The sequence below is a fragment of the Physeter macrocephalus genome, chromosome 19 (genome assembly GCF_002837175.3).
Source record: "Physeter macrocephalus isolate SW-GA chromosome 19, ASM283717v5, whole genome shotgun sequence".
Classification (NCBI taxonomy): domain Eukaryota; kingdom Metazoa; phylum Chordata; class Mammalia; order Artiodactyla; family Physeteridae; genus Physeter; species Physeter macrocephalus.
Window position 1 is genome coordinate 4,413,563 of NC_041232.1, and position 17,060 is coordinate 4,430,622.

The 17,060-nt window shown below is 59.4% G+C and overlaps 2 protein-coding genes across 5 annotated transcripts in view; both read left to right on the forward strand.

The window, feature by feature from the left end:
- TBC1D10A (TBC1 domain family member 10A) overlaps positions 1-7,640 on the forward strand; it is a 30,841-nt gene extending 23,201 nt beyond the window's left edge. For both annotated transcript variants that reach the window (XM_007128654.4, XM_055080397.1), the window contains 7 exons: positions 320-427; positions 3,852-3,958; positions 4,642-4,756; positions 4,839-4,904; positions 5,604-5,793; positions 5,913-6,067; positions 6,797-7,640. In XM_007128654.4, the coding sequence (XP_007128716.1) occupies positions 320-427; positions 3,852-3,958; positions 4,642-4,756; positions 4,839-4,904; positions 5,604-5,793; positions 5,913-6,067; positions 6,797-7,267 (1,212 nt within the window). In that variant the 3' untranslated portion in view covers positions 7,268-7,640. The remainder of the gene's footprint in view (positions 1-319; positions 428-3,851; positions 3,959-4,641; positions 4,757-4,838; positions 4,905-5,603; positions 5,794-5,912; positions 6,068-6,796) is intronic.
- A 1,962-nt stretch (positions 7,641-9,602) lies between these two features.
- On the forward strand, positions 9,603-14,632 carry CASTOR1 (cytosolic arginine sensor for mTORC1 subunit 1). Of its 3 annotated transcripts, none has more exons than XM_024120841.3 (9): positions 9,603-10,298; positions 10,894-10,964; positions 12,144-12,331; positions 12,417-12,549; positions 12,821-12,947; positions 13,406-13,519; positions 13,686-13,768; positions 13,863-13,957; positions 14,085-14,632. In XM_024120841.3, exons 1-9 carry the CDS (start codon positions 10,186-10,188, stop codon positions 14,151-14,153), a joined length of 993 nt encoding a protein of 330 aa, XP_023976609.1. In that variant the 5' UTR covers positions 9,603-10,185; the 3' UTR covers positions 14,154-14,632. The 3 variants fall into 3 exon arrangements, with proteins under 3 accessions (XP_023976609.1, XP_007128715.1, XP_054936620.1); XM_007128653.4 differs by having other exon boundaries at positions 12,824-12,947; XM_055080645.1 differs by lacking the exons at positions 9,603-10,298; positions 10,894-10,964 and having other exon boundaries at positions 11,075-12,331; positions 12,824-12,947.
- Positions 14,633-17,060: the final 2,428 nt, after the last annotated feature.

A 17,060-nucleotide genomic window follows, 5' to 3' on the forward strand; every position in this document is an offset into this window, starting at 1 on the left:
GGGTTCAATACCTGGTAGTCGGGAAACTAAGATCCCACAAGTTGCACAGCATGGTCAAAAAAAAAAAAAAAAAAAAAAAGAATACCTGTGTTATCACTGGACCAGGGAACACGGGGACTCTGCCATCACCTGGTGACAGCATATCTGATTGCAGTATTGTAGCAACAGGGGAGAAGTCCTCTTTTCTCCCCTTTTCGGCTCTTGCTGACGTGCTCACTGAAGGCCTGACAAGCACCAGCAGAAGGGGTGGGCTAGCACACAGCCTCTGGGGGAGCAGCCCAGCGGGATGCATAAGCACAGCCCTCCTTTTGACTTTCAGATCCGTCTGCGGTGCCAGAAGGGCATCCCACCTTCTTTGCGGGGCCGTGCTTGGCAATACCTGTCAGGAGGCAAGGTGAAGCTGCAGCAGAACCCTGGAAAGTTTGACGTGAGTTGCCCTTCCTTCACCCTGTCCTCCCTTCCTCGTCTCTTGACTTCCTTTGCGTGGCAGTGATCCTCTGTGTGCTCACCTGGACCTCAGCAGTATGAGTGATTGATGAGATCACTTGTCAAGAGCCTGACTGCCAGGCCTGGTCAGTCTGTGACTCCTGGGGGCTCTGCTCATCTGAGGTTCCAGCCCTGAGAAGGCCTCAGTGGGATGAACAGATTTGAAACCCCCCACTTCCAGCGCTTCCTCTTGACAACCACCCAGGTTTGCTCTCTTGGACTCAGTGGGCCACCTCCCAGACTGCCTTGGGCCCTGTGCTCTGGGCCTTTGGGGGCCTGCCCAGCAGGGCCACAGAACCCTAACACCTCTTGGCCTCCCATCCTCTACTCTTTCTCCTGCCTTGTCCAAGCCAGCTAGACATGGTTCACCTGTGTTGCTTAGGGGCTTGTCTGCACTAGGGATGGCAGAGCCAAACCAGTATCCTTAGAGTTTAGGAGCCAGTCCGGGTCAGAGAGGTTACCCTCTGAAGCCATGCCTTCCCTTCCTGCTGCCCCCTGGCTCCATGATTGCCAGTGTGAAGAACACCTCCTCCATTCATGGGGCTTCTTGGGGCCCACGTGGGCTGGGCAGCTCCTCTAGCCTGCTCCTCTAGGGAACTAGGGGAGTCAGTTGGCTTCCCTGGGGTTGCCCCGGCTCACCTGCCAGACTTGGCCCCAGGCATCAGGGTATCTCCCAGGCTCTTGGAGCTGGTGACAGGCAATGAGACAGAGCTGCCGGCCACCAGCTCTTTGTTGACACGCTTTATGCTTCAGTGAACGCTCCTGTGCCGCCAAACCTGTTCCTTGAGAAGAGTAGGCAGGGCAGCCTAGAGTTTCTGCTGTTGACCTGGAGGAGGTGAGAGCTGTTTGCTGGCAGCACTTGGCCCCGGGGGATCGGGGGTTGGTGGAGTGTCTGGCCGGGGTCAGACCTGAATCAGGGCGATTGGACTGTCCCACAGAGCACCAACATTGTGCCCCACTCAGGCGGCCTCTGGACTCCAGTCTTCCATCTCTTCCATTTCAGGGGGCTGTATTCTGGGCAGAGTGGGAGGTTCAGGGGTGGGAGTCTCACCCCAAGTCCATAGCTTACCTTTGGCTGCCAGAGCACAGGCATGAGAGCCGAGACTTGGGTGGCCCAGTTAGCCTCCTGGTTCTACAGTTAGCAGACGTGACCTCATCCTGTGTGAGCAGCGGAGCACGGAGTTCTGTGTGCTTTACATGTCCGGGGAGTAGTACATCCAGAGAGGAATTGACCACCTCTGTGGGGTCTTGAAGGTTGCTTGTGGGAGGAGGTAGATTTGCCAAGAAAGGCCTTCAAGATGCTCTGAAGCTGAGTGGTGGGTCCCCAAAGCAGTCCTGGGGGCCAGAACAGTGGTTTGTGAACACACCTGGAAGGACTTTGCCTGTGGGTGACGAAGAAGAAGTGGACGGGGATGAGAAGCTCCCTCTGGCTGCTGTGGACACAAGAGCCCAAAGGCAAGGGTGCAGTGATGGGGCTGGTGGTGGCAGCATATCCTGCTCCTGTGCTCCCCCGCAGACCCAGGCGGCTGACCCCAACCTCAGCTGTCAGGGCAGGTTCCTCAGCCCCTGGTGGCTCCTTCTTCTCAGCAATTGCTACTTGTTTCTTCTTCCTTAGGCAGGGTAGGACCTTCCAGGCTTTTTCTTACTTGGTTTTCTTCTCTGGCTTCACTTCATGATGGCGCCAGCACCTGCAGGCTCCCTGGGGGCTGCAGTAGCTGCATCATCCCCAGTGGCCCACACCTGCCTTTGATTCCCAGTACCCTTTCTCCCTGCAGGCCCTTCAGCTACACCTTTTCCTTTCTCACCCACCCCTGTGTGGCTGAGTGCCTTGGGCTGCTGAGGTAGCCGGCGAGCATATCCTAGCAACTGACTTTTTGGGTTCCCAGGTCCCCACCTCACTGGAACCTTCAGGAGAACTTGTGGGACCCTCCTCTCCCTCCGACAAAAGCAAACCTGCATCGTACTCAGACAGTATCCAGCCCTGGGCCTGACCTGCAGGGTGCATAGGACACACACAGGCCCCTATCTTGAGGGTGTGCGGGGCCCTACATGTTGCACGTCCACCTCTTCAGCCATGTGCCTGCTCCAGGGCCCTCCGTGGAAGCACCTGGCCCCTCCCTCCACCCTCCAGCCTCCAGCACTGCATCAGCTTTTTCTCTCAGTATTTATTCTCTCATGTCAAGTTACCTGGCACCCGAGGGTCTGTATTTCAATGCTGGGACACCCCCACAGAGGGGCCACAAAAGGCAAAAGGGACTTATATAAGTCACCTGTTGGGCAGGGACCTGGGTCTATGCCCATCCATGTGTTTGCTGAGGACCCAGCCTTCCTCCTGGGGGCCTCGCCTGACACTGCCCAGCATGGCAGGCTATGAGTACTTTGTCTGCTTCCCTGCTCAGCCCTCTAGGTTTCCTTCCCGTTGATTTTTTTCTTTCTTTGGTTAAAGTTGAGGTATGAACTTACATAAAGTAAAATGCACAGATCTTGACCATGCAGTTCAGAGTTTGGACAAATAGTAAATACCCATGTAACCAACAAGCAAGTCAAGATATAGAACATTTCAAATGACCAAGTAGTGATTGTTTTGTGTGTAGTAGCTTTGTTTTTATAAATGGAACTCATGCTAAAATGCTCATGGAAGTTCAAAGAAAAGAGTAAAAGTTTATTGAAACCCCAGCACCCAGAGATGGCTCCAAGGCTAATGGTTTGACAGGTGTCATTACAGTGCTCAGTGCAGCAGGGCACACACACACACCCCTTCCTGAATATGTGGCACCACTTGTACAGGGACATGGGCAGCAGAGGAGTTGGGACTGACAGCTCTGAGTCAACCTGGCTTCCAGGCCCAGCAACACCGTTTTTCTAACCACGAGGCATTGGGCAAGTAGCTTTTCTTTGATCCTCAGTTTCCTCATCTGTGAACAGTGTAATGATAGGACCTGTCTTTTGGGGGTTGAGGAGGACAGTCAGTGAGGCCCACGGGTGCCGTCTTGAACGGTGCTCGGAGTGGTGCTTCCAGGTGGTAGCCATTGCTTTGATAGTCGCCTTCCATCTTAAGGGTGTAACATAAGGTGTCTGAGTCCTGAATGAAGTGCCTAGAGGTTATTTCAAGCCACAGCTATGATGGACACTCTTGGCCACACTGGTCTTCCTGGATCCTGGATCACCCGTCAGGGTTTCCAGGACTCTGCTCCGCTTGTCTCTGCCCCTGCCCAAGCTTTCTGACCTGTCCTCGGGAAGGCCCAGTCTCTGATGGGATCGGGTGGACATTTTCCGTGGTGGTGGGTGCTCCTCCAAAACCTGGGACAGCTGTATCCTCCTAGCCATCCCTAACTCCTAAGAGATGCTCTTGACCTTGCTTCCAGGAGCTGGACATGTCCCCCGGGGACCCCAAGTGGCTGGATGTGATTGAGCGTGACCTGCACCGGCAGTTCCCTTTCCACGAGATGTTTGTGTCCCGGGGGGGCCACGGGTGAGCAGGCTGGGCCTTGTGGGCTGGAGGTGGCTCTTCGCCCTTTCCCTCAGAGGGAGAGAGGAGGTAAAATGAGTTTGAGGGTATCTTGGGGTCCCAGGAGTTGGGGGCCCCAAACTACACTGTTTGTTTCTCCTCTTTGGTTTGAGTCTGATGGGTCCTCTTAGTTTCTCCTCTTACGTCTAGGGCAACTTCATCATTTACTCCCCAAAGTGCTAGGGCTTGTCTGGCCTGGCCTTCTTCTGGAAACAGGCTTTGGTGGGGAGAAAGAAGGATAGAAGAGAGTTGGGTGGGCAGAGGGTATGTAGGAGAGGAGAGATATGGCAGGCCAGGCCCTGGGACCAAGACAGACACCTGGAACAAAGCTGGCCTGGCTAAGAGGCCACAGCTGCTGAGTGAGGGGCCCACACTTCCAACCCAGGCACATCCTTACCCTGTATCTGGCATCTTGCCCTGGCCCTGACCCCTGCTTTCTTTTTGAGCCGCTGCCCTCACCTGTCAAATGGGGAGGTGAGAGTCGATGTGCTACAGTGGGAGACTGACCCCTTGGTGACCACAATCAGGTCACATCCCTCTCCAGGGAAGTGCAGTTCTGAGACAGGTCCGATCTGGTGGGGCACAGGTGAGGGTAGTGGGTGGCAGAGTCACACCTGTCGTTCCTGCCCCGCTTGGCCTCTCCACAGCCAGCAGGACCTATTCCGTGTGCTGAAGGCCTACACACTGTACCGACCTGAGGAGGGCTACTGCCAGGCCCAGGCGCCCATCGCCGCCGTCCTGCTCATGCACATGCCTGCTGAGGTACCACCAGGCCTCGGACGGGCGAGCGGCGGGTGGGCAGGGAACAGCCAGCAGCAAGGCCTCACGTCTCTTTTGCCCACAGCAAGCCTTCTGGTGCCTGGTGCAGATCTGTGAGAAGTACCTGCCTGGCTACTACAGTGAGAAACTGGTGAGTACTTGCTGGGCCTGGGCCTTGGCCTCAGACCCGCCCCAGCCTGGATGCCCTTTGTCTAGGCCTTAACTCTCTAAGCCATTCCTGTCCCCGCTTAAGTCCTTCCCAGCCTTCTGTTGCTTTCAGGCTGAAGTCCCAAGGCCTGCCAGGGTCAGTGCTCCCAGGCTCTAGCCTCATCAGTCCCACACTCCCTCCGTCGCTGCCTCCAGCCACAAGGCTGTTGGGCAGGATCGCTGTTCCTCCAGTGCACTGAGTTCCTCCCTGCCTCGGCCTTGTCATAGGCTTAAACCTCTGCCCCTTTCCTTCCACTTCTAACTCTACTTTTCCCTCAGTTTTCAGCCCTCCGGAGCTGTCCTTGACTCTGACAGGTGGCACCTCCGGCACACGCTCCCCCAGTGTTCCTGTTCCTGCCATGTTCTGGTCACTTAGCCCCCTCCCTCTCCCCTCCCTCTGGTCTCATTGCTTCTGTAATTCACGTCTGTCTGGCCCTCTGCACGACATGCCCCATGAGGGGGACTTAGCTGTGTCTGGTTTGCTCATTGTTGTATCCCAGCACCCAGCATGAGCTTGACACCCTGCAACATTAGCCGCCTGAGGAACGAATGGATGCCTGCCTGGAGCTGGGGCCGGGCGTAGTTCCCGCCCTGGCTGATGTGGGCCCATGGTCATGGCCCTGTGGCTTCACTGTCCCCCCAGGAGGCCATCCAGCTGGATGGGGAGATCCTCTTCTCACTGCTACAGAAGGTGTCTCCCGTGGCCCACAAGCACCTCAGCCAGCAGAAGATCGACCCGCTGCTCTACATGACAGAGTGGTTCATGTGTGCCTTCTCGCGCACCTTGCCCTGGAGCTCCGTGCTGCGTGTCTGGGACATGTTTTTCTGCGAAGGTACCGGGGCTGGGCTCGGGGGAGCACCCTTGCCCCCAGCCCAGCCCACAGGAGGCCTCTATTTCCAGAGAAACTCTCTAAAGGCTCCCTTGCACTCACTGCCCGCTTCCCCCATGCAGGAGTCAAGATCATCTTCCGGGTGGGGTTGGTGCTGCTGAAGCATGCACTGGGCTCCCCCGAGAAGCTCAAAGCCTGCCAAGGCCAGTACGAGACCATTGAGCGGTTGCGGAGCCTCAGCCCCAAGATCATGCAGGAGGCCTTCCTGGTCCAGGAGGTACAGCCCACACCTTCCCCTCGCCACTGGGAGGGAGGGGAAGACTTGAGGGCCCTTTGGCGGGGGGGCCTGGTAGCCCTCTACCCCTGAGGCCTTGTGCTCAGCAGCCCAGAACAGTGTGGACAGACCCCATTCTTCTGTCTGAACAAGAAGAGGGGGAACAGAGAGGCCTAGGTTCGAGGGAATGAAAGTAGGTGCAACCCACCACCCTCCTCCTCCCTGGCCCTACAACCACGGCCTTGGCTTTCTTTTCTTATTTTTGTGGACCATTTTTAAAGTCTTTATTGAATTTGTTACAATATTGCTTCTGTTTTATGTTTTGGTTTTTTGGCCCCGAGGCATGTGGGATCTAGCTTCCCGACCAGGGATCGAACCCTCACCCCCTGTACTGGAAGGCAAAGTCTTAACCACTGACCACCACCGAAGTCCCAGCTTTTTTTTCTTTCTTTTGTGGATTTTTGTCTCTCTGGGGCTGTAATGAGGTGACATATATTTAGGCAAGTGGACTCATGAGCTTTCTCCTCTGAGGCAGTGGGTCTCAAGTGCCTGGCTCACCTGGCACTCACTTCTGGGACTTGTGACCACCACAGGGTCCAGGCCCGCCACCCTTCCTGTGGTCAGCCTTTAGTGACCAGGGCTGGGGGAGCTGGGGGAGAGCAGGGGCCCAGGCTGGGAGGCAGAAAGGGAAGATTCTTCCTGGTGCCCACCCGCCTGTCACTGCCCCCACAGGTGGTAGAGTTGCCAGTGACAGAGCGTCAGATAGAGCGTGAGCACCTCATCCAGCTGCGGCGCTGGCAGGAGACCCGGGGTGAGTTGCAGTGCCGCTCTCCACCCAGGCTGCACGGTGCCAAGGCCATCCTGGAGGCAGAGCCAGGCCCGTGGCCCACTCTGCAACCTTCACCGTCCATCCGCCTGCCCCCAGATGCCCCCCTCCCTGGTTCCAAAGGCAAGTACAAGCCACCCAAGCAGGTCCAGAAGGAGCAACGGAAGCAGGCGAAGGCGAGTGGGCAGCGGGACAAGCCCCCGACCCCAAGTCAAGCCAAGGTGGCAGCTGCTGCAGGAGATGCATGTCCCCCACAGGATGTGCCCCCAGAGGACCCGGTCTACCAGGACTCCCAAGACTCAGCTCCCCAGGACTCAGCCTACCACTGCTCCCAGGAGAGCCTGACGTCCCAGGAGAGTGAGGACACCTACTTGTAACCCTGGCAGCTCAGGCCCCTGGGCTGGGGTCTCCACACACCTACACGGTTCACGGACTGACACTCCAGGGCCTGCCCACGCTCTGAGGGCCTGGCTGCCTGGCCCCTGGGTGGCAGAGTCTAGCTGGCCCAGCACAGATTCTGCCTGAGCCTCCTTATTTATTTTCTCCAGAGTGGAGCTTGGGCCGGCCCAGCTGGGGCAGGCAGAAGTGAGGGCCGATGGGTGGGGCCTCACTCAGCACCCGCCTCCTGGGGGGATGCTCCCCAGGGCTAGGGCACTGACGTGAGGGGAAAGGGAGGGGAAAAGGGTGGGGTGCTCTTTGTGTAAAATAGAAACATGGTTTTGTACAGAAATAAACACGCTTGTATAGAGAGCTGCTGTGCAGCTAGGGACTGGGAAGGGGCTGCCAACCCTGGTGCTCAGCATCTCTTCCGCACACCCTCCAGAGCCCCCCATCCTGGTCACAGCCCAGCACTAGAACCTCTCTGAGAAATACCTTTGCCAGAGGAGATGCCAGGTCTAGGGCCAGCCCCTATTCCTGGCCCCTGTATCCCCTTACTCCATCCCCTCTGCCCCGTGGCTACCATCTGCCATGGATGAGGGTCACCATGCTATGTATATGTGCTGGGGCAAAGCAGGGCCTGCTCCCAGGCTTTGATGCCTACCCATCACAGAAGGGGAGAGGCTCCTTAAGGAGGTCCTTTCATGCTTTTCCTCCTCCAAGAGCTGGCTTGGATGCCACTTCGGACCCCAATAAGGTACTGAGTGCTCATTCTGGGTCAGGTGCTGGTGCCAAGGGCGGGTGATCATGAATGCCCTCACATGCTCAGCCCAGGCCTCCATCAAAGTTAGAGGGGTGCGGGGCGAAATCTGGATCTGTGATAAAAGGTCGCCTGCCATTTACTGAGCACTTAGCATATGCCTGGCTGCACTGGTTGTGTCACGTGTTTGATCACGTAGGCTTTATTATTATCCCCATTTTACAGATGAGGAAACAGAGGAGCTGAGTGGGAAAGATGAAGCTGATCCAGATTTGTATCCAGAGCCCCTCACTACCTCTCCTGACTAGGGTGACCGGACTCTGCCACCGAGGACCCATGCAGGCACTATGGTCACAACTGATGATCAGCAAGGGCGAGGACAGGGTGTCCCTGGGAGAGGCCCCCCCCTTCTGCTGAGGAAGCAGCTTTTCCAGTCAAACAATAGTGGCTGTTTCTGGCAGGCCACCAAGCTGGGCCAGGCCATGGGGGAAGGGGGAGAGAGAGGAGTAGAGCCTCCCTGGGAGCTTTTAGGCATTGCAGGGCCTCGGCCTGGAACATCTTGTTCTGGTACAGCTGGGGATACTGAGGCCTGAGGAGGTCAAGGGTCGCATGAACCTGTCAGGGCAAGCCATCCACCTCCTACCTCCTACCCCTCACCCCTGTGGCTCCCTACCCCATCTGCACCTGCCATCAACGAGATGAGGGACTCAGCTTTAGAGGACACTCCCTTCCCCCTGGCCCTCCAGGGGACTGGCCAGGATATGGTGGCTTCAGTGTTCTACTGGGATCCACCATGCTGGAGAGTCCAGCAGGAAAGGTGCTGCCCCACTTCCATCCACCTACAGTAGAGGCCCCTGAGCAGGCAGGAGGCCTGCTCAGGCCTGCTGGGTCCCAATCAGACCTGAAGCCTGCTTTAACCTGTTTGGTTCAAAGCCTTGCATCTGAGGCCTGCGGACGCTCGGGCCAGGCAAGGGCCCCTGGAGCGTGTTCCATCCTGCTAGGAGCCAGCCTAGGTGTGCTGGTGCCTGCTCCGCACTGGGGTCTTCGTAGACCTGAAGAGGCCTGAGCAGAGCCCAGCCCTAATGTTGAAATGAGCCCAAGTTGGCACTAACAAGCCTCAGATCTGGGGTGTCTGCCAGTGCTGGGGGGGGCCTGCTTGGGCATGAAGCAAGTGTAGATGTGCTCAGGCCACGTAAGTTCTGCTAATGACTGCAAGCTTAAGTCTCTGCTGAGAGCTGAGTACCCAGTGAGCCCCAGATGCATGGCTCTGTTCCCCCAAAGTTTGAGTTTTGGCCAAGTGTTAGGCCTGGCCACCCTCAGCTCCCTACCCCACAGCAGGTGGCTGGGCCCCTCCCTTTTCTGAAAGTTGGGTGAGAGGAACAGATGTGGGGGCCACCAAGTCCAGGTTAGGTTTCACCTTGTCAGTGCACTGACAGGGCTCACAAAGCAGAGAGGTGTACGTATCAACACCAGTCCTGGACAGCCCTTGCTGGGGGACTTTTGTCTCCGCCACCCCAGCCATCTCTGGTGGTCCTGCACCATGCTGAGCCATGAGAGGAAGGAGGGGGAAAGACGCCAGGACACTGTTGGCCGAGAACCACAGGTTCGCCTGAGCTACACAGTGGACCCCACCCCTCCGTGTTCCACGGATTTGGGGGCACCGTTCTGTCCCAGCCCAGCCCCGGTTCATCTTGTGGCCCTCCAAGGCTCAGTGAAATTAATCATAAGGCCCAGATGCAAGCCCAAGGACAGAAATGACCCCAAGAATCCACTGGCTCCGGACCCCAGCGCAGCGGGCGCCCAACGGAAAGGGCGGAGCCCGGAGAGGGGGGGAGGCACCGGCCGGGCCGAGAGGACTCGCCGAGGGTGGGGTCAGAGGGTGATTCCCGAACCACTGAGGAGGGGGAGGAGGCAGCAGGGGCGGAGTTCGGCGGGTTCGAAGGAGAGGAGTGTGGCTCCGGCGTTAGAAGGAGGCGTGGCCACCCTGGATTGGCCGTCCGTCTCCGCACGGCGTGGCCGTCAGGCAGCTGGCGTAGCTGGCGGCGTGGACTTGGCCGCCCACCGGCTCCTTTAAGCCCCCCGGCACCGCCCCCACCGACCCGCCCCCAGCACGGCCTGGGCCAGGTTGGCTGCGGGGTCGGCTCCGCGAGGGCAGCGATGGAGCTGCACATCCTAGAGCACCGGGTGCGGGTTCTGAGCCTCGCCCGCCCCGGTCTCTGGCTCTACACCCACCCGCTCATCAAGCTGCTCTTCCTGCCCCGCCGAAGCCGGTGCGCGCCCGGGTTCGGGGCACATATGGGGGTGGGCTCCACTGTCGCTTTGGGACGGGGTCGGGAGATTAGGACCGCCGCGGGGCCAGCGGCAGCAGGCGGGGAGAGCCCTCTCTGCCACCCTCCCTCCCCCCGCCCCCGGCCGCCATCCGGCCTGGGCCTACCCTCCCTGGGACCGCCGCCTATCCGGCCCCGTGAGGCCCCCTCCCAGGGCCGGTTAAGGCGCAAACAGCCTTGGGATGGTCAATGCTTAACTCCTAGTGGTGTCAGGTGGGGGCATTCCTTCCTGGCGACCGCGGGGAGCTTTTTCCAGATGCTTCCCATCGGGTCAGAGGGGCTGGTCTTGGGGGCCCAAGGTCCAACGCCCCGGGACTGTCGCCGCGGGTGAGCCTCTCCTCCCTCCCGGAATGGAGAGGCAGGGGGCTCCTGCGGAGGTCGGGGAGGCGAAAAGGAGTCCGCAATTCCGGAGATGGGGCACACACCCCACTGTCCTGGGGAGAAAACTGAGGCTTGAGGGGGCAGGGAGGCGCCCGGCGGGGGTCTACCCGCCCCCTCCGCCCCACCCAGGCTGAAGATGCCCCCGCCCCCCAACCAGGTGCAAGTTCTTCAGCCTGACGGAGACCCCCGAGGATTACACGCTCATGGTGGACGAGGAGGGCTTCAAAGGTGGGGGCTGGGCTGGGGAGGAGGAGTAGGGGAAGGAGACTGCGCTCTTTGCGAGATTCTCACTGAATGCTAGGATCCAAGGTCGCAAGAGTGGCCTTGAAGGAGGATGGATCTGGGTTCTAATCCATTTCTACTATTCACTGGCTGTGTGCTCTTGAGCAAGTCACTTCCCCTCTCTGAGCTGTTTGTTTCCTCTTATGTAAAGTGGGTATAGTTATGGTTCTGATCTTATAGGGTCCCACGAGGGCTTTATAATGGGGCTGTGTGTGGAGGACACTTAGCAGCCACAGGCCAGCAGCAGCGCCTCAGTTACAGTTCTGGGGCAAGAATCGGGTTCCTGTGGCTGTTTCACCACCACCCCCTTCTCCCTTTGGACTATTTATCCTTGGACTTCTCTCCCTGGTGTGGGTCACCCCCTCCCGGACTGGTCTGGCGACTCCAGGAGTCTGAGGGTTGGGGAAGGAATGCAGGCAGCCAGCCCAGGGCAGGATCCTGGCCGGCCTCCTAGCTGTGCTTGGGTGATTAGCACCCAGCCTGGTTGTGGCCCCTGCTCTGGACTGGACGCCAGCCTGGTCCCTCCCTGGTCCCTGGAGCTGACATCTGCCTTCTACTCCTGCCAGCTTGACCCATCCTGACAGGCCTGGAGCCTCAGGCCAGCGAACTGGGGTTTGGTCCATCCCGCATAGCGCCACTTCAGGCCTTAGTTTCCCTATTTGGGCAGCAGAAAAGTCTGGGTCGGCTCAGAGAGGAGGGCATCCCCCAGCCAACGTGGTCTGCTGGCTCCCCCTGGTGGTGCCATGTGGTATAAGGCATCTGTGAACCCACAGAATACTGTCATCCCATTCTACAGAGGAGGAAACTAAGGCTCAGAGAAGTTAAGTCATTTGCCCCAGGTCAGCAAAAAGTAAATGGTGAGGCTGGGATTGGAGCCCACCTCTGTCTGGGTTTGGAGCTCCAATCTTAACTGGGAAGTTTCAATCCCTGACAGGCCAACACCTGAAGCACCTCTCAGTCCTTGCAGACATGCAGGTCTCACGAGCAGAACTTGGGGGAGGAAGACAGCTCCAGTCTCCAGACCTGATCTGACCTTGGTAGAGCCCTCCAAGGCTCAGACAGGGAAACTGAGGGCAGGGTCCAGCCCCGTAGGCCCTGACTGGGCATGTGCCCCCTGCCCCACAGAGCTGCCCCCATCTGAGTTCCTGCAAGTGGCCGAGGCCACGTGGCTGGTGCTGAATGTGTCATCCCACAGTGGCGCAGCAGTGCAGGCTGCTGGGGTCACCAAGATCGCCCGCTCCGTAATTGCACCGCTGGCCGAGCACCACGTGTCAGTGCTGATGCTGTCCACCTACCAGACAGACTTCATCCTGGTGAGTTTCCTGCAGGTGCTGGTGCGGGGCAGGGTGGGCATGGGTGCCTGGGGACCCATGTGTTGTGCCATCTCCTGTGGCCCAGGTGCGAGAGCAGGACCTGTCCGTGGTGATCCACACGCTGGCCCAGGAGTTCGACATTTATCGAGAGGTGGGCGGGGAGCCTGTGCCCGTTGCCAGGGATGATTCCAGCAACGGCTTTCCCCGTGCCCAACATGGTGAGGGCCGCCCTCTGACACCCAGGCCTGGGCAGGGGCTCCTCTTCCCACTGGGCCCCTTCCCTTGTGCAGGTGGGTCTGTGGGCTTAGGGAGACCAGCTGACACTGACCCTCTCATAAGATAGGGAGATGGGGCCAGGAAAACTCAGGCAGGTACCTGCATGTAGACAGTGATCCGGCACCCAGCCCAGGCCTCCTCTCTGGCTGGCCACCAGGGGGCGTCGCAGCCCACAGTCGCCCTTTCACCCGCCACCACCTTGTCCCTCCTTAGCAGGGCCCAGCCCCACGGTGCATCCCATCCAGAGCCCAGAGAACCGTTTCTGTGTCCTCACGCTGGACCCTGAGACGCTGCCAGCCATCGCCACCATCCTCATTGATGTCCTCTTCTATTCGCACAGGTGGGCCTTGTTTGCGTTCGTCTCTTTGTCTTCATACCTTGTTCCCCGTGCTCTTTCCCACCACCTTCCACCCATCCCTTGGTTCTACGGGTTCTGTGCCCTGTTCTGTGTCTGGGGTTCCTGGCAGCCTGTGATGCATATGTGTCCTGCACTGAGGTTCAGGCAAGGTCCTGATGCCGCAGCTGGAGCCCTCCCCTCTGGTGTGGGCAGAGCCACCCCTGAGCTGTGCCCTGGCAGGCCCTCCGGCCCTGGGTTCTGTGTCTTTGGCACAATCAGGGTTCATCATCTTCCCCCATCCCCACCTACACCAGCAGGAGGTCAGGGCGCTTGGAAGGGGAGAAAGTGGCCCAGGGACAGGAGGGTCTGCCCAGGGCCAGCTGTGCCAGCCCCTTCCCAGGTGTGGAGGCCAGTGGGGAGGTGGAGTGGGCAGAGCACCTGAGCCTACTCTCCCTCCCCAGTCCCCCTAAGGAGGCAGCCTCCGGTGGTCCTGGATCCAGCTCCATCACCTTCTTTGCTTTCTCCCTCATTGAGGGCTACATCTCCATTGTCATGGATGCTGAAACGCAGAAAAAGTATGTGACCCCTGACCCTAGGTGGGCCACAGGCCCTAAGCCAGCCCCAGGGAGGGAGGGGGTAGAGCGTCAGACTCCGAGGTCACCAGGCTGACCTGCCCAGGGAGCTCATAGTGGGCAAGGATGGGACAGGGGTGCCCTGCCCACTGCCCACCTGCCTCCCCAGGTTCCCCAGTGACCTGCTGCTGACTAGCTCCTCAGGGGAGCTGTGGAGGATGGTGCGCATCGGCGGACAGCCCCTGGGCTTCGGTGAGGGCTGCACCTCGTGTGTCGGGGGCTTGGGAAGGGCCGGGGTGGGGGAGGGGATCAGGGCGATCCACATGGACCTCTCCTCAACCCTCAGATGAGTGTGGGATTGTGGCCCAGATCGCAGGTCCCCTGGCTGCGGCCGACATCTCCGCCTACTACATCAGTACCTTCAACTTCGACCATGCCCTGGTGAGCGCTGCTGGCTGGGGCCAGGGCCCCTGGAGGGACGCTGAGGGAGTGGGGTGGCAGGAGGTGGTCCCAGCTGGGCCAGGAAGTTGGGCAGCCCTGACCCCTCCCTCTGTCCACCTGCCCGCAGGTGCCTGAGGATGGCATCGGCAGTGTCATCAAGGTCCTCCAGCATCGGCAGGAGGGTCTGGGCTCCTGAGGCCCTGAGGGGAACAGCAGCCGCCAGACTCTCCCCTTGTCCTCAAGCTTCCAGAGGCTTCTCAAAGCTTTTTCCTCAAGCTCTGGGATGCTCCTGTCGGGGGACTCCTCCTTCCTCTCTGTGTATGTAAGCTGCGTGCAGACACTGGCTCTCACGTGGACACGCGTGTCTGCCCAACGCAGGGGAACACGGTGCTCAGGGCTTCCTCCAGGAAGCCCTCAACCCATCACTCCCTGCGGGGCCTCGGCATTTGCACATTCCCTGTCTGAGGCCCGAGCCTTCCCTCTCTCAGCGCCCTGGGTGGGCCGGCTGCTCCCCAGAAGGCCTGATCTCCCTTCTGCCTCTGGCTCTGTTGCCTTTCCTGGCCAAGTGAGTTCTGACAGTGCCTTCCCTTCCTGGGGCCTCCAAAAAAAGTATTTTTACACCTCTCTATCTCTCTTCTTTTTTAATCAACTTGTTAATAAAGAGCTTGTAGTGAGCGGGCTGGGCTGTGGTCCTTGGGGTTGTCCAAGCCTTGGCCATGCCTGCCCCGCAGCTCCTCTGGCCCCTCTGCCTGAGGTCCTGGACTCTCCCCGTTCAGCTGGCTCCGGGCCTCACCTCCCTCAGTTCTCACCTCAAGAGCGTAGATGAGCTATTGCCGTTCTCCAGACAAAGGACCTATGCGCTGGGAGGTGGAGTGACTTAGCCAGGGTCACGTGATTCCTGTCCAGGGCTGCCTGGCTCTGAGGTCCAGGCTTTCTCTCCATTCCTTGCTGCTTCTGAACAGCGCAGAAGGTTCAAAACAGGGAAGAGACTCCTGCCTGGGGGTCCCCTAGCCTCCCTGCCACCTTGGGTGTGGCTGGCCTGTTGCAGAATCCCCTCAAGGAGGGGAGCCCTAAAGCACCTCTCCTTCAGGCTGCTGCTTGCTTTCTTTTGGACCACGCCTGAGTTCTGGCTGTCCCTCACGGGAGCAGTCAGTTCTTGCAACCAGGGCTCTCCTGGAGCAGTGGTGGGAGGGGCCCAGTCAGAGTGTGCACCTGGGAGTCTGCACACTGGGCTTCCCCTGGCTGGGGGGACAGGACAGGGGCCTGGAGGCCACCTGGAGCCCCCTCTCCCCTCGATGGCTGCACGCTGGGGCCAGAGGCTCTGCACATCTGGGCCGGGGCTTCCTGTCACAGAGGGGCCACCTCCCTGCTCTGTGAGCTGGGATTCCGCTGTGGCCTGATGGAGCCCCACAGATGTGCTGGGGAGGTTATCGGGTGCCCTCAGCCCAGACCCGCCCGCGCTCAGGAAGGGAAGAAGGGTGTGACTTCAGCGTACTCAGAGGTCGTGGTGGCTCCCCAGAAAAGCCAGAACGGGGCCAGACCTCTGGCAGTGCGCCCGCCTGGCCACTGGGAACCTGGGGGCTGAAGATCCAGGAGCAGGGAGCACAGCCCAGCCCGGTGAGTGGCAGTCAGGCGCCCTGGGCCAGCCCCTTCCCCTTGGCCTCCATTTCCCCGAGTGCATTGAGACCCAGGAGGCAACTCCTTCAGGATCCTATACCCTTGGGCCCTGGGGAGGGGGCATTTGTTTGTAGTTTGTCTTTGGGTTGGGGAGGGTCCTGCTTCTTCTCTCCCTGGAGGAGCCACCCTGGGCCTTGGCTCGAGGGATGTCCTGGGCTGAGATGGGGGTTTTAGAACCAGAATTCTTGGGGCTGCCTGACCTGTAGCTAGAGAGCTCCTGGCCGCACGTCCAGCTCTGGGGGTCTGTCCATCTGTCTGTCAGTTTGTGAGTCACTGATTTGGGTGTTTCTGTCATCCCAGTTTTCCAAGTGTGTCAGGTCTCACCTGGTCCCCCAAACTGGGTCCTAACCTGGCAATGGTTAGATCTTGCGGCTGCCCGTGGGATTGGGCTGGGTGGGAGGCCACAGGCCCGCCCCGGTGGGCTGGTACAACTCAGGCCCAGGCCTAGAGGCCAGCATGTCCACCTGCGTCTCTGCCACATGCGTGCAGTTGTGTGTGGGGTTGTTAGCTCCCAGGGCATTAGGGTCCCTGGGGGTCACTGGGCTGGCTCTCGGCCTTCTTGGCAGGTTACAGATGGGGAGACCTGCTCGGGGAGTGTGGGAGACCGAAACCTCCCTGGGGTTGGGGCACAGGGCTTGGGAAGTGCCTGGAGAACACAGCTTCTCTGGGAAGGGGATATGACCTTGGCCTTCTCTCACAGCTGAAGTGCTGGGTGCTGTCTGACAGGTCTTGAGCTGTCCCGGGCCGGGGGAGGGGGAACTCGCCGAACCACTTCCTTGTCCACCCAGGCCCCAGAGATTTCTAGGGAAAAGGAAGTTGGTCTGGTCAACCCAGGCCTCGGGTTGGGTCATTCATAACTGAGGTTGGGGGTGCTCGCTGGCTCACCTGGAGCCCCAGTCCACCTGTCTGCCTCAGCGTGGCCACTCCTGGGCGTGAGGCCGAGGACCGCGGAGCCTGAGTGCTTGTTCTCAGAAAGATGCAGCCCATGCCCGGGGAGGGCCCTGCCCGCAGCCCCTCAGCCCCTCAGCCCCATGTCCAGCATCTCCTGGGAGGGTGTGAACCAGGGTGGGCGGCTGTTGGGTGGGTGGGGACGGGAGATGAGCAAACCTCGGGCGTGAAGAGTCCCAGGCTCATTTTTACCCTTTCTGATCTCCTTGCTCATACAGAAGAAGTGACCTCTTCAGCCCTCCTTGAAGGCATTTGAGCAGAAATTCAGTGTTCAAGGTTTTCACCCCCACCCCAGCTAGGTAGGGCCGTGAGGTCCCACGCTCACCAAGTTGCTCCAAAGCAGGGTTATTTTCCTGCGTAGAGGGGAGAATAAGGCCACGCCCTCTCCATGTTCTACCTGGTCCCACCGGGTGGGACTGGTCCAAGCAGGAGGAAGGAGGGGCAGCCGTCTGCAGCTGGCTGACTGTGAGCCCAGGGA

Coding starts and splice junctions, on each gene's coding strand:
- CASTOR1 (XM_055080645.1), top strand. CDS start 11,873: ATGGTGAGGCTGGGATTGGAGCCCACCTCTGTCTGGGTTTGGAGCTCC. Junction 13,769..13,862: donor CGGACAGCCCCTGGGCTTCG/GTGAGGGCTGCA, acceptor CTCAACCCTCAG/ATGAGTGTGGGATTGTGGCC. Junction 13,958..14,084: donor TCAACTTCGACCATGCCCTG/GTGAGCGCTGCT, acceptor ACCTGCCCGCAG/GTGCCTGAGGATGGCATCGG.